Below are 11,989 nucleotides of genomic sequence, written 5' to 3'. Positions count from 1 at the left end.
TGTTTGTCTTTTTAAAAACTGTGTTACATGTTGATTTAACTCAGTTTTATTGTAGTGTTATAGTATGGTGGTTCGCACACAAGTGCAAACACACGTTTTTATGCATTACATGATGTGGCGAGAGGTGTGGCTTGATACATCAGCAATCCAGGCACCGGCTATCTGGCCTCTGTGTATCCATTTGTGTGGCTCGGCTATCAATGATACAGTGCTGCTGATTAATATTCCTCTCAATATGACTCACTTGTACAGCTGCCGTAGTTGTTGCCTGAACTGCCACGGCAACAGTCACGAACCCCTTGCAAATGTATATGATGTGGCGAAGGCAAAGGTCTCAAAAATCACAACAATATCTTCCAGACACGTTCCATTCCTCATGAAGATGAATTTCTACCAGAGCGACAGTGTGTAGGTCACCCTGCTGCCACAGGATGGCAGTGTTCAGTTACATGACAGGGCAACACTCCACTCCTGTCTTCCACACACAGGTGGGCGCATGCCTTGAGTATAGTGTGTACTTGAGACGTGTCCCTCCCAACACACAAAGATCAGAAATGCATCAAAAAAGAGTATCGTGTAGTCGCATACATGTCTAGTAGGTGGGTCTGTGTCCGTCTACTCGGAGTGCATCTGACACGCAGAGCCTGAAAGTCTTCGTTTCCTACAGACCTCTGAGAGGCCTCAAAAGCAATCTAGCAGAGCCAAGAGGAAGATGACAAGAAGAACTGTTGTTAGTGCTGTTTGTCTGGTGGCCTGTGCCATGATGATGAATCCCTTTGTCTGTAAATGAGTAATGCTGCGGCTTCACAGTCAGAAGCCATACTTTCTGAATCGGTACTTTCTAAAACTGACAGTCACACGGTTGTCACCCTTGTGGACACAAGCCCAAAACTTTACTATATGTCTCATGGAGAACTGTGTGTAACTCACCATTGCGTTCTCATGATGCAGAAAGGCGAGCTCTCGCCTTTCCCTTCCAATGTGGTCTTGAGGGCTAGCCCTGTGATGTGGTATTTAGGCTCCAGCCCCTGTCTGGGCCATTAGGAGGTTTAATCTTTAACATTTAAATAGGGGGAAAGTCTTTAAGCAGTAAAGTAACCAAAAGGCCTGGTGTCTTTTGCTGAAATCTCACATCAAGGCCCATTTAGAAACTGCCGTGGAGCTTTTGATCATATCACATGATCTTCATCGGCTGAGGGTGCCCAGTTGACTCGGAGTTGTAGATGTCCATTTTTTTTTTTCCTGAGCACTTCTTGCCTACGTCTGTTTCCATGGTCCACCGTTTATTTAAAGCTTCACTTTAAGGCCAGCGTAATGTAAAAGACAAAGTTTGTGCACCCAAGGAGAGTTGAATGCAGGGAAACCGGACTTGGTGGTAGATCTGGAAGGTGTCTCAGAGGACTCCTCAGGAAGCCTCCTGGATGAGAGGTGAAACGTCTTCGAGCTCTGAGGCCAAGTCCAGTCGCCATCGATTCAGCTCTTCTTAGAAAACCACGACCTGGATGACTGAGAATCTCAGCAGACAAGTCAGTGCACGTTACACCTCACAGTACCGGGGCACAATGAAACTACACGTCCCACCGAAAATGACTGGGAATACTTTCGAAATGCGAAAGTCCACTTTATTTCACACGCCTTGGATCTAGGCCATCAAAACAAGTTATCATACCTGTATCTTCATATATTTCTTAAATTTTTTCTTTATTTTTTTTGTGTTGATTCTCACCTCCACTGCACTGACTGGTGTAACAGTGGTAAAAATACGGTTTATCCAACCGCTTTGGAAACGATACCTACCCCTTTTCCCCAATGAAAGCTTATCTATGAGAACTCTATGATGACTAACCAGTGTTTCGTTCTGGGAGAATAATTAGCCGTCTTTTATTGTGAAACGTGCGGTGGGAGGGTCAGCGCGAGGCCCGGCATCGACCCTTGGCTTCGTGTGGTTCGAGACGTTTCGCGCACCAGTCCGCTGTCGTCTCTCCCATCGGGTCGGCCGTGTGCGCCTGGGTGGCATTGGCTGACGGCCGTCATGGCGAAAACCTCGGGGCACCGCACGTACCTGGTTCTGGAGAACTACGTCGGGGGCAGATTCGTGCCCTGCCGGCACCACATCGACTGCTACGACCCGTCCACCGGAGAGGTCTACTGCAAAGTACCCGACAGCGGCGGCGAGGAGGTAGGACGTAGGTGATACGACCCCAGGGCGCCGTGCATTTGGCAGTTGCTCAAGAGTGAGCCTCTCGGGAGTGAATGCAAGTGCAAAGAACTCCTAGGCCAGCCCTGAATTTCTGACATGTTAAACAGTATTTGGAGAGTTATTTGGCCTGTGTTTGGCATTTGTTGTCATCCCCTGGACCATTTTTGAAATCAAGCATGACTATCTTGTGAAACTGCTTTTGAGTTAGTATTTTTCATGTGGTGCGTCCGTCTTTTCGTCCACTCCACTAAATAACCCTTATAATTATAAGATTTCCAAGGTAGTCTTTATTGCAAGGGCATCGGGGCAGGATCGCATTTTCCTGTGCGAGCTGTTATTTAAATCTGCCCTTGGATAAAGCAGTGCTTGCAGCGGCCTAAAGGAAATGAACATGGCAGTTCGTTTGTGAGTGTCATGGAAGAGGTGCAGGTTTCAGATGCTGCATTGGAAACCCAGTTTCAGGGGGAAGCACCTTTGCTCTTCACAGAGTCAACAGCCCAGTAATCATTAAACACACATGTCAATAAACCTCAGTATTTTGTGCTTAACAGTGGTAAGATTATCACGAGTAACCATGTAATTCTCACTGTTATTGTAGTGTTTTGTGATATCAAAAGTTTTCAGCAGATGTGCACACGCATTCCCCCACTATATTCAATCTACTTGTGACCCCTGAGCGCATTTTCTGGCCTCAGTGTACTCCAGCAAAGGGTGAGTTTAAAAAAAAAAAAAAAAAAATCGTTTCATTTAGGATTTTTAGAAGTAGCCAGTAAATCACAAGAAAGCACCATTTTTTCTTTCTCTGCCCTTTAATCCTCAGATTTATCTCAAGACCCCTTTGGGTGCATGACCCCCGAAGCTGGGAACCACTTGCGTAGCGCTAACACACGCCATCCTTAAGCGTAATCTGTGAATCGCACAGGAGAGTATGCTAATCTCCCGGCGCGTGACTCCCTGCAGGTGGAGGCAGCAGTGGCGGCAGCTAAAGAAGCCTTCCCCGACTGGTCTGCCCGCAGCCCACAGCAGCGAGCACAGGTCCTCAACAAGCTGGCCGACCTGATCGAAGCTCACCTGGAGGAGTTTGCCCAAGCTGAGTCCAGAGACCAAGGTGTCTTGTGATGTTTGAACACATGTTGTATCAACCCAAGGGTCAGTCAGATAACCTGTCAGGCAGTCAGTGAAATTAAGTAAATGGGTCACAATTGGGCTGTTTTCAATGTAAACAAGGTGGTTATTTATCTTACACTTGACTGGATGTCCAAATTCATGCAGCTAATATCATGTTGCAACACAATTTCAAAACCAAGTAATGTAGTTTCTGTTCAAGTCCAGAAATCACCAATGACTGGTTTAATGTTACTACAATTTTGTGGCCAATATAGTAAGTCATTACATATAATTTGCCAAAACTGATGTACATATTTGCTTCTGAATTCTCCTGTGTTTTCTCCTTTAATCTTTGCTTGATCTCTGTTCTCTTTAATAATGATACCAAGGCTAGAATGTCCTTGTTGCAGCTCCTACGCCATATTAATGACAGGCCATGATACAAAAGTGACAGAATGAACAACAAACTGTTGGTTTTTGTTAGTTTTAGGGTCATTCTAGTACCGTGGACGAAGCTTTTTGGAAGGTTTGTCCTGGGCCTTATGTCAGTGAAAAGGGGGTCATGACATTGGGTGATTAAAATCAAACAAGCGTGAAAGTGCTCAACAGAGTTCATGGTAAAGAAAGATTGTTTTTGAAGTCTTGTCTGCTAAGCTGACTTTTGGCCTGAGGGTTGTGCTAGGGGAAAGCTGACGCATTGTCCAAAATATAGAGGGATCATACCCTGGGAAATGTGAGTGCGCAGTCAAATCCGTGGCATTTTATCTTTCTTATACACAGCACAACTGGTACAACTGGGCCTTTTGGTGACACAAGACAAAAGGTCAAGAGGTCATGAAAACAATGATGATTTATACTGTACTTTGGAAACATTGGATTCTTTGGATATTTTGTCATGGATGCAAAGTGTGGATGAAAGGGACATTTAGAGCTGATAGTAGTTTTTAAAGGAAAGATTGATAGAATAACACACCAACACATTAACACTGGTGCATGGTTTATCTCTCATGTTGGTGTTTTTGAAGATGAACACACTAACTAAGGTTTATTTCAAACAGAATGCTTATAACCTCAATAAAACACAAACACGGATTAAACTACAGTACATACCGAGTTCTTTCCAGTGATGTGTAAGGAAGTGCTGTATTATCCTCTGCTGTTCGTCACTTCTACGTCTTGGGTGTAAAATTGCAGGTAAAACGGTGACATTTGCACAGACTGTGGACATTCCCCGATCTGTGTACAACTTGCGCTTCTTTGCGTCATCGGTGCTCCACCACACCACCGACTGCAGCCAGATGGACCACATGGGCTGCCTCAACTACACCATCCGTAGCCCTGTGGGAGTGGGTGAGAGATCACAGCGTGTTTGCCTTACAACCTGCAAATGTTTTCATTTGTGTTTTACGTGTTTTTTTAAATTGTGTTGTGGTGTGTCTAGCTGGTCTGATCAGCCCCTGGAATCTCCCCCTGTACCTGCTGACCTGGAAGATTGCGCCCGCAATCGCTACGGGAAACACGGTGGTGGCCAAACCCAGCGAGATGACATCCGTGACAGCCTGGATGATGTGCAAGTTGATGCAGCAGGCCGGTGGGACTACAGCACCCACAATGCAATAGCAATCAACTGACACACGCAGGAGTTAGAGGGATTCTCTCGTGCATTACTGCACATAAACATAATGTGTAGATGTTCACATATAGTAACATATCCCATTACTTAAATGCACACTGTCAAAACTCGCTTTAAAGTATTACCATTAAAGAAAACTCTTATTTCTACACCGTTAACTGTATTGAAAATGAGTGATAAGAAATGAATGATGGATACATAGACATCTGTCTCTGCCTCTGCAGGTGTTCCTGCAGGAGTAGTCAACATCGTATTTGGCACTGGTCCCAGAGCAGGCGACGCCCTTGTTGGCCATCCTGACATCCCATTGGTCTCCTTCACTGGCTCCACAGCAACTGCCCAGCGCATCATAGAGCGGAGCGCCCCCTACTGTAAGAAGCTCTCACTGGAGCTGGGAGGTAAAAACCCTGCCATAGTTTTCGCGGATGCAGACCTGGAGCAGTGCATCGAGACCACGGTTCGCTCCAGCTTCTCCAATCAGGTGAGAAAAGAGGGTTTTTGAGAGTTAAAATAATCTAATAAAGAATTTTTTCCTTAAAATTAGCTTTTGATTACCTTTACTGTTGCGATCATTTAAAAATCCATTCTACTTTTACAGTATATTTATTATTGAACATTTTACAAGCTCTTGTGAGGGCTATTATCAAGGCTAGCCTACTTACAAGGTGGTGGGTAAGCCATAATTCCAGGGGCCCCAAAGGTTCCAGTTTTACTGTGTGTAAAATGGTGTTAATTGAATTGAATTTTTTTTTTTTTTTTTTTGAAATAGGCATAACTAAAGCACATATCAAGTGAGGTTTATCATATCAACTGACTATTTCCCAAAATGTCAAACTTTTCCAGTAAGGGTCTAACCCTTGGGTCCCACTTGATTTCCTCATCTTAAGGCCCTGCCCTGAGAGTCGATTCGTCAGATGTTAGTTTTCAGAACTTAATTTCTGTTTAGTTGTTATACTGTATAAGTCCTATTTTTAGATGAATGTCTTTAAACACACAGGAAGCAAAGACATGAACAAATGCAGCTCATATTTTCCCCAGGCCCCTGGCAGGTTAATCCAGCCATGGTCTTTATCTGTTTTTTAAACATATTAAGCACTTTGTAAACTTTTATTTTAAAGTGCTGTATACTAAATATTGTTTTTATTCTGATTACAAATTTCAACAAAATGAAGGCTATTATCTATACGGAGAACTCCTGTGTTTGTGACGAAGCTGCAGTGGCATGATTTGTCCGCATGGGGGAGATGATCGCCCATATTATGTCATGAGAGAGATGCATGGAAACAATGTCCTGATCCATCAGCATCAAAGTCTTCCTTCATCTGTCCTGCTTTCAGGGAGAAATCTGTTTGTGCACCAGTAGGATTTATGTAGAGAGGAGTATCTACTCTGAGTTCCTGGAAAAGTTTGTGGCTGCAACTAAGAAGTGGAAGACCGGTGTGCCATCTGACCCCAGCAACAACAACGGAGCTCTCATCAGCAAAGACCACCTGGAAAAGGTGGTTAAATAAAGTGTTAGATGCTGTGAAAGAACGGTTTTCCATTTGAAACGACATGTTGTTTTCAGTACCCATTTCCTTCAAGTTGAAATCCCTCTTTGTCTTGGCCCCCCAGGTTCGACGCTTTGTAGCACTCGCCAAATCTGATGGTGGCATCGTCCACTGTGGTGAGGGGGTTGACACGCTGGACCTGCCTGAGCAAAACAAATCCGGCTACTTTATGCCGGCCACTGTCATCTCCGGCATATCTGACAGCTCCCCTGTCATGCAGGAAGAGATCTTCGGCCCCGTCACCTGCGTCAGCCCCTTTGACACAGAGGATGAAGCTGTTTCCAAGGGCAATGGTGTGCGTTACGGTCTGGCGGCCACCGTTTGGTCCCAAGACGTTGGGAAGGTTCACCGGATGGCCAAGCAGTTGCAGGCAGGATTAGTTTGGACCAACTGCTGGCTGGTGAGAGATCTGAACCTACCCTTTGGTGGGATGAAGAACTCTGGTGTGGGGAGGGAAGGAGGGAAGGATTCCTACCACTTCTTCACAGAGGTGAAGAGTGTCACGATCAAACACTAAAGAAACAAAGGAAGAGGGCAGCAGTGGCAAGTCTTGATTGGAGGTACCTTTTCTGTTAGAGACAGGTACAGAAATGTGGGGAAGGTTTGGCAGTTAATCATGACATTCATCAACCTATGTCAGCAACTCTCAAGATTGTCAACAACAGATTTCTCCTCACGCTCTCGGATTATTGAGCCCTGTAATTAAGTCATATTTGTGGAATACAAAGTCAGAGAAAGTCACATTGCAGCAATACAAAGGAGTAAGCTAGCAGAGAGGCAAAAGAAAGGTTTAGTGAAGAGGAAATACATCACCATGTAAAACATTAGAATATTATACGTTAATCATTTGTTCTTTGCTGAATATTTTGTAAAACAATCCTCTATTTCTGAGCAGATAAAATGCAAAATGTTTTTGGTCTTAAAATTAGAAAAAATACAGACCAGACAAGGTCAGGGGGTAAAGGGCTTATTTTCTAAGACGTCAAGAGTAAAATTTGTTAATTTAAGAACAGCAGTTTAATCCAACATCCTTTTAAACTGCGGGTTTGTGTTCTGCATGGCAGTTCGGGAAGTAACATAGTACATCTGAAAAGAAGGCATACAAACAGTAATAGCACTAATAGAAAAGTAAACACGTTTCCTGTGAAGCAGGTGAACACAAAGAGAGTTAATGTGTGCCTCAGGCCAACCAAATCCAAAAACCAAATAATTCTAGGTGAGTTTATTCAGAGCAAAACCTTCAGACTGCAATTTGTTAAGGTGTTTTGTAACACATACAAGTGTTGCCCCGAATTAAAATACCTTATAGAAATCCCACATGTAGTTCAATATGTTTTTTTTAATGTTAACTTTTGACGTCTGGGTTATGTCATTGTTGTCTGCGGAATGCAGTAACCCCTGATAGCATCTATGTCGTAATGTCAGTAAAAGATAGATAGATATCAGATTCTGAGTATGTTACAAGAAAATAGTTCTGCCGACAGATTAAAATTCACTTTGAGAATGAAGAAGTCAAAGTTTGACCTTTCTATCAACACACCTTGTACTTTTCCTGTGTCGGGGTGTTTTCCTTTATGGTTGCACACATGGTCAAAGTCTGCGCTGCTTTATAATTTTTTACGTCATGCAAACTTAATAGTCAGAAGTGTCTGTTTTACATTGAGTTTTTTTTTTTGCTTTTGAAATGACTGACCTGCTGACGTAAGAGGGGAGAGCAAATGTCAAACTGTCCCGTGTGGTGGTTGGACAACATGTTTGAAGAGAGAAATAGGAATGTCAGCAAGCTGAGTGAACTGGAGTGACTTTCTGACTGGAGACAAATGCTCCGAACGTCTGTCATGAAAAAACCTTGGTGCTTTACAGTAGAGCATTCAAATGATAGAATGAACATGCTCATAATGACAAAACTAAGATGCTGATGTTTAGCGAAGGTAATGTTTACCGTGTTCACCATCTCACTTTAGCGTGGTAGCGTGCTAACTTTTGCTAATTAGCACTAAACACAAAGCACAGCTGAGCCTGACGGTAATTTCATTATTTTTTGCAGGTATTTGGTTGTAAACCAAAGTGTTGGACAATTTTCAATTTTGACCTGATGAACTAGATAAAAACTTGAGGGATCTGCAAAGTTATTACAATTTACGTGACATGAAATTCTGCACCAAATTCGAATGACAATCCGTCAATAGTTGTAGAGACATTTCGCTCAAAACGACAAATTTCAACGTACCACTAGCGTGAATCATCAGGATTCATTGGCTGGGACCCATGACTGTCCTTGCAAGGTATTGAGTAAATCCATCCAGTAGATATTTCACTGGATATGTGCAATTGTTTACCCACCGTTGGCACTAAAGGAAAAGTCCAGGGGATCGCCAAAGTCAGTAGGGTTCATCCTCTGGGACCCATGAATGTCTGTGCTTCATCGAACTGACATTGCCATCCATACAGAGGAGCCAGCATCCGGCACTTGTTGAATGATGAAAAAAATCTTTCAAATAATTATCCAAGTCTTTTGAATTTAAAAGATTCCACCACAGCCATCCTCAGCAACATGCTTCATCTTCTCCTGATCACGTTTTCCTTGCATTTGTCTGCCCGCTTCCCCTCCCCTCTTTGCCCCCCTATTAAAGATGTCTCCTCTCCTCGCTAAACATCTTATCATGACTTAATGCAGTTTGAGATGGGACTGATGTGGGTGCTGGATTATGTATGTCTGTGAGCATGTGTGCGTGGTGCTTTCTGCCTCATCTGGGCTGCCGTACCAGTATAGGAAAAGAAGATACACAGGGGAAGCACCCAATCTGTTGAATAAGCCTGTAAAATCACGTCCTTTCATGAGCTGTACTGTATGTGACATTTACCACAGAGCCAGTGTGTGTGTCCCACCCTCTGTGTTTTGGCTAGGGAATGGGTATTGTGCTGTGTCACGCTGGATGATTGCATACTCACACACGCACTCCTATGCCTTCCTCGAACATAGCGTGTGATGAAATGGATACCACCCAAAAGTCAGGTTAGGAGGTCTGAAGAGACGTGTTTTGTTGCACCAACACACACACATACACCCACCAAGTCATAATCTTAGAAACACAGTGGGAACAAAGTAAGTCAGCAATTATTTCATTTTCCTCTGTTTCCGCCCTTTTTCTTGATTTATCTTTCATCTCTCCCTTTTGTGGATGTTTCATTGAGAAGGAAAAGGCTCATTGAAGCAGGTCTCGCCCCACTGTACGTGACTCTGAGGACACTACCGGCGGCTTCAGCCAAACTAAGCATTTAACTTTCACCTCACTTATCGGGCACCGGGAGGAATTAAAATAGAGCATCCTTCCATTTGATATCCATTAGGAAACTGGCATATCTGGAATATATAAAGCTCTGTTTTCATGCTGGCGGCAGGGATGTGATAGGCCTCCTGCAGAGGGTTCTCTCATTGATATGTACGTGGAGAGAACAATCATAGCCGATAACCATTTTCTCTCTTCTTTTGGCCAAAACCCACTGCAATAAGTCCGTGAAGTATTAACTTCTTATGTGTTTCAATTATTAATTTATACACAGGAACATTTGATTGGCTGTTGGGGAAAAAGGTATGTGAGTGTGTGTTTGTGTATCAGGGCAATATCAATAGAGACAGATAATGAGAAAGAAAGAAAAACAGATCGAGAAAGCATGAGCAAGGTCCGATCCTGACTGTACATGGAATAATTTCCGCGTGTCCCAGTTTCTATAGTTTGACAGGCAGTGGGGCTTGTTCATTGAGTCAATTAAAAAAAAGTATTCCATGGAACAATAAAGATAAAACCAGCAATCAGTGGTTTCCAATCTTCCTATCTCTTTCCTTTATTCTTTCTGTGGCATTTGCCTTTATTAGCATTGGTTTTCTTCTCCTCTTCTCCCCTTGTCTCTCTTTGAATGTCATGTGTCACGCACAGTAAGCTTGTTCTCTCTCACCACCAGCCTCTCCTTCTCTCACCACACTCCCGTCTCTCAAGGCCTTCTGTCACATTTGGGTTCAGGGAATTTTCCACAGCAGGCGGCCTGGCTTTTGTGGTAGATAAACCCAGAGATGAAGCTGGGTCCTGAGAAAATGCTTCAGTTCAAGCAGGTTAAGCAAACTCAGCTAAGAAAACCCCATGTATATTGTGTGTGTGAGAGTTACTTGGCTACAGAGGGCCAAATGTTTGCAACTGCATGTCAGTCTCTGCTAGGTGCAGTATATTTACCAGTCTAAAAAGGTAAAATGTTAGCTAAAGATAGAGCCATCCACAGTACCACAGTCAGGGTAAAAATTCAAAAGAACATGACAAGGATATGTATGTATTTCACAAGTATGCACACTTTTCTTAAATTAATGGGGTTGTTTTTTTGCAAGAGAGAAATGTGTTTTGCCTTTCGTTGGTTGCAGTTGTTGCTTTTAAAGGCCCAATATGATGAATTTTGCTGAGAAAAAAGGCAACATTCACTGCTTTCCTGACTAAAAATATACACTGGAATTGGAAACCTGCACTCATAAATAGCATTAGTTTCAAATCTTTTTATTGCATTTCATACTGTCTTGTTTTGGCTATGAGCATCACCAACTGAAACCTACAGTATCTGTAACCTCAGCATTCTGTACATTACTCTGATTCAGTCACATTTTGACAGTTTTTTTTTTTTTTTTTTAAATCTTGTTATTCAGCAGCAGGTTGAATCTTCAAATTTGGAAAATGTTGGATTTAAACATTGGTTTCACTTTGGGCAAACATTTTATCTTTTTCAAAAATACAGTAGACATACAATATGTGGGATCAACTATTTTTGAAGATGCAACCCTCAAAAGGTATGTGACTAAATAATGTACAAAAAAGCTGATAAGCTGACTTATAAGCTGACTTATAAAAAAACATATGCAATAAGGTTTGAAATACAATAACAAGCCAATAGCTTTGTTGCAATTCCAGTGATTATCAAAGATGCATGCTTATCCTGTCTCTAATTACTTTGAAGTTGTACATGCATCCCTGTGGGTATATCCTGCATTTGCCTCTTATTTGTCAAATGGGGGCAGTTGAAACTAACTGTAAAAATAAAAATAAAAATAAAATATACTATCACCTCATAAAGGTGACATGGCGAATGTGTCAGCAAACAGTTGCTAATACACGGCAACATTAGCATTCATTTGGCGTCGTGTTTCTTGCCATCTTTTGAATGTAACTCAAGTATTCCCTCTTTAACTCTGTTTTGGTCTCCACCTACACCTCAGGAAATACCTGGCTCTTCAGCTGCTAAATGCTATTCTGTGTGCAGGAGCTTGTAGCTAACTTTGCCATTTGGTTTTTGGCAGGTAGCGGCCAGAGTGTGGTTTGAGTTTGTTAGCTGGAAGCAGCCGCTGTGACTGGAAACGACACTGATGAGAGTGGTTAGACTGAATGCAAACAGTAAAGTTACAGGCTTTTTAAATGAAAACAATGTGCTGAAAGATGTTACATTGCTTCATAGAGGAGAAGG

General features: G+C 42.7%; 1 protein-coding gene across 1 annotated transcript; it reads left to right on the top strand.

Moving 5' to 3' along the window:
• Nucleotides 1-1,926: 1,926 nt before the first annotated feature.
• Nucleotides 1,927-11,155, top strand: aldh8a1 (aldehyde dehydrogenase 8 family, member A1). Its single transcript, XM_040125855.1, has 7 exons — nucleotides 1,927-2,179; nucleotides 3,161-3,308; nucleotides 4,502-4,657; nucleotides 4,749-4,898; nucleotides 5,165-5,421; nucleotides 6,278-6,439; nucleotides 6,555-11,155. Exons 1-7 carry the CDS (start codon nucleotides 2,033-2,035, stop codon nucleotides 7,005-7,007), a joined length of 1,473 nt encoding a protein of 490 aa, XP_039981789.1. The 5' UTR covers nucleotides 1,927-2,032; the 3' UTR covers nucleotides 7,008-11,155.
• Nucleotides 11,156-11,989: the final 834 nt, after the last annotated feature.

Source organism: Xiphias gladius, chromosome 4 (genome assembly GCF_016859285.1).
Source record: "Xiphias gladius isolate SHS-SW01 ecotype Sanya breed wild chromosome 4, ASM1685928v1, whole genome shotgun sequence".
In the NCBI taxonomy this organism is placed as follows: Eukaryota; Metazoa; Chordata; class Actinopteri; order Istiophoriformes; family Xiphiidae; genus Xiphias; species Xiphias gladius.
The sequence above is the reverse complement of the archived record's forward strand: the minus strand, read 5'-3'. Positions and strand labels throughout refer to the sequence as shown.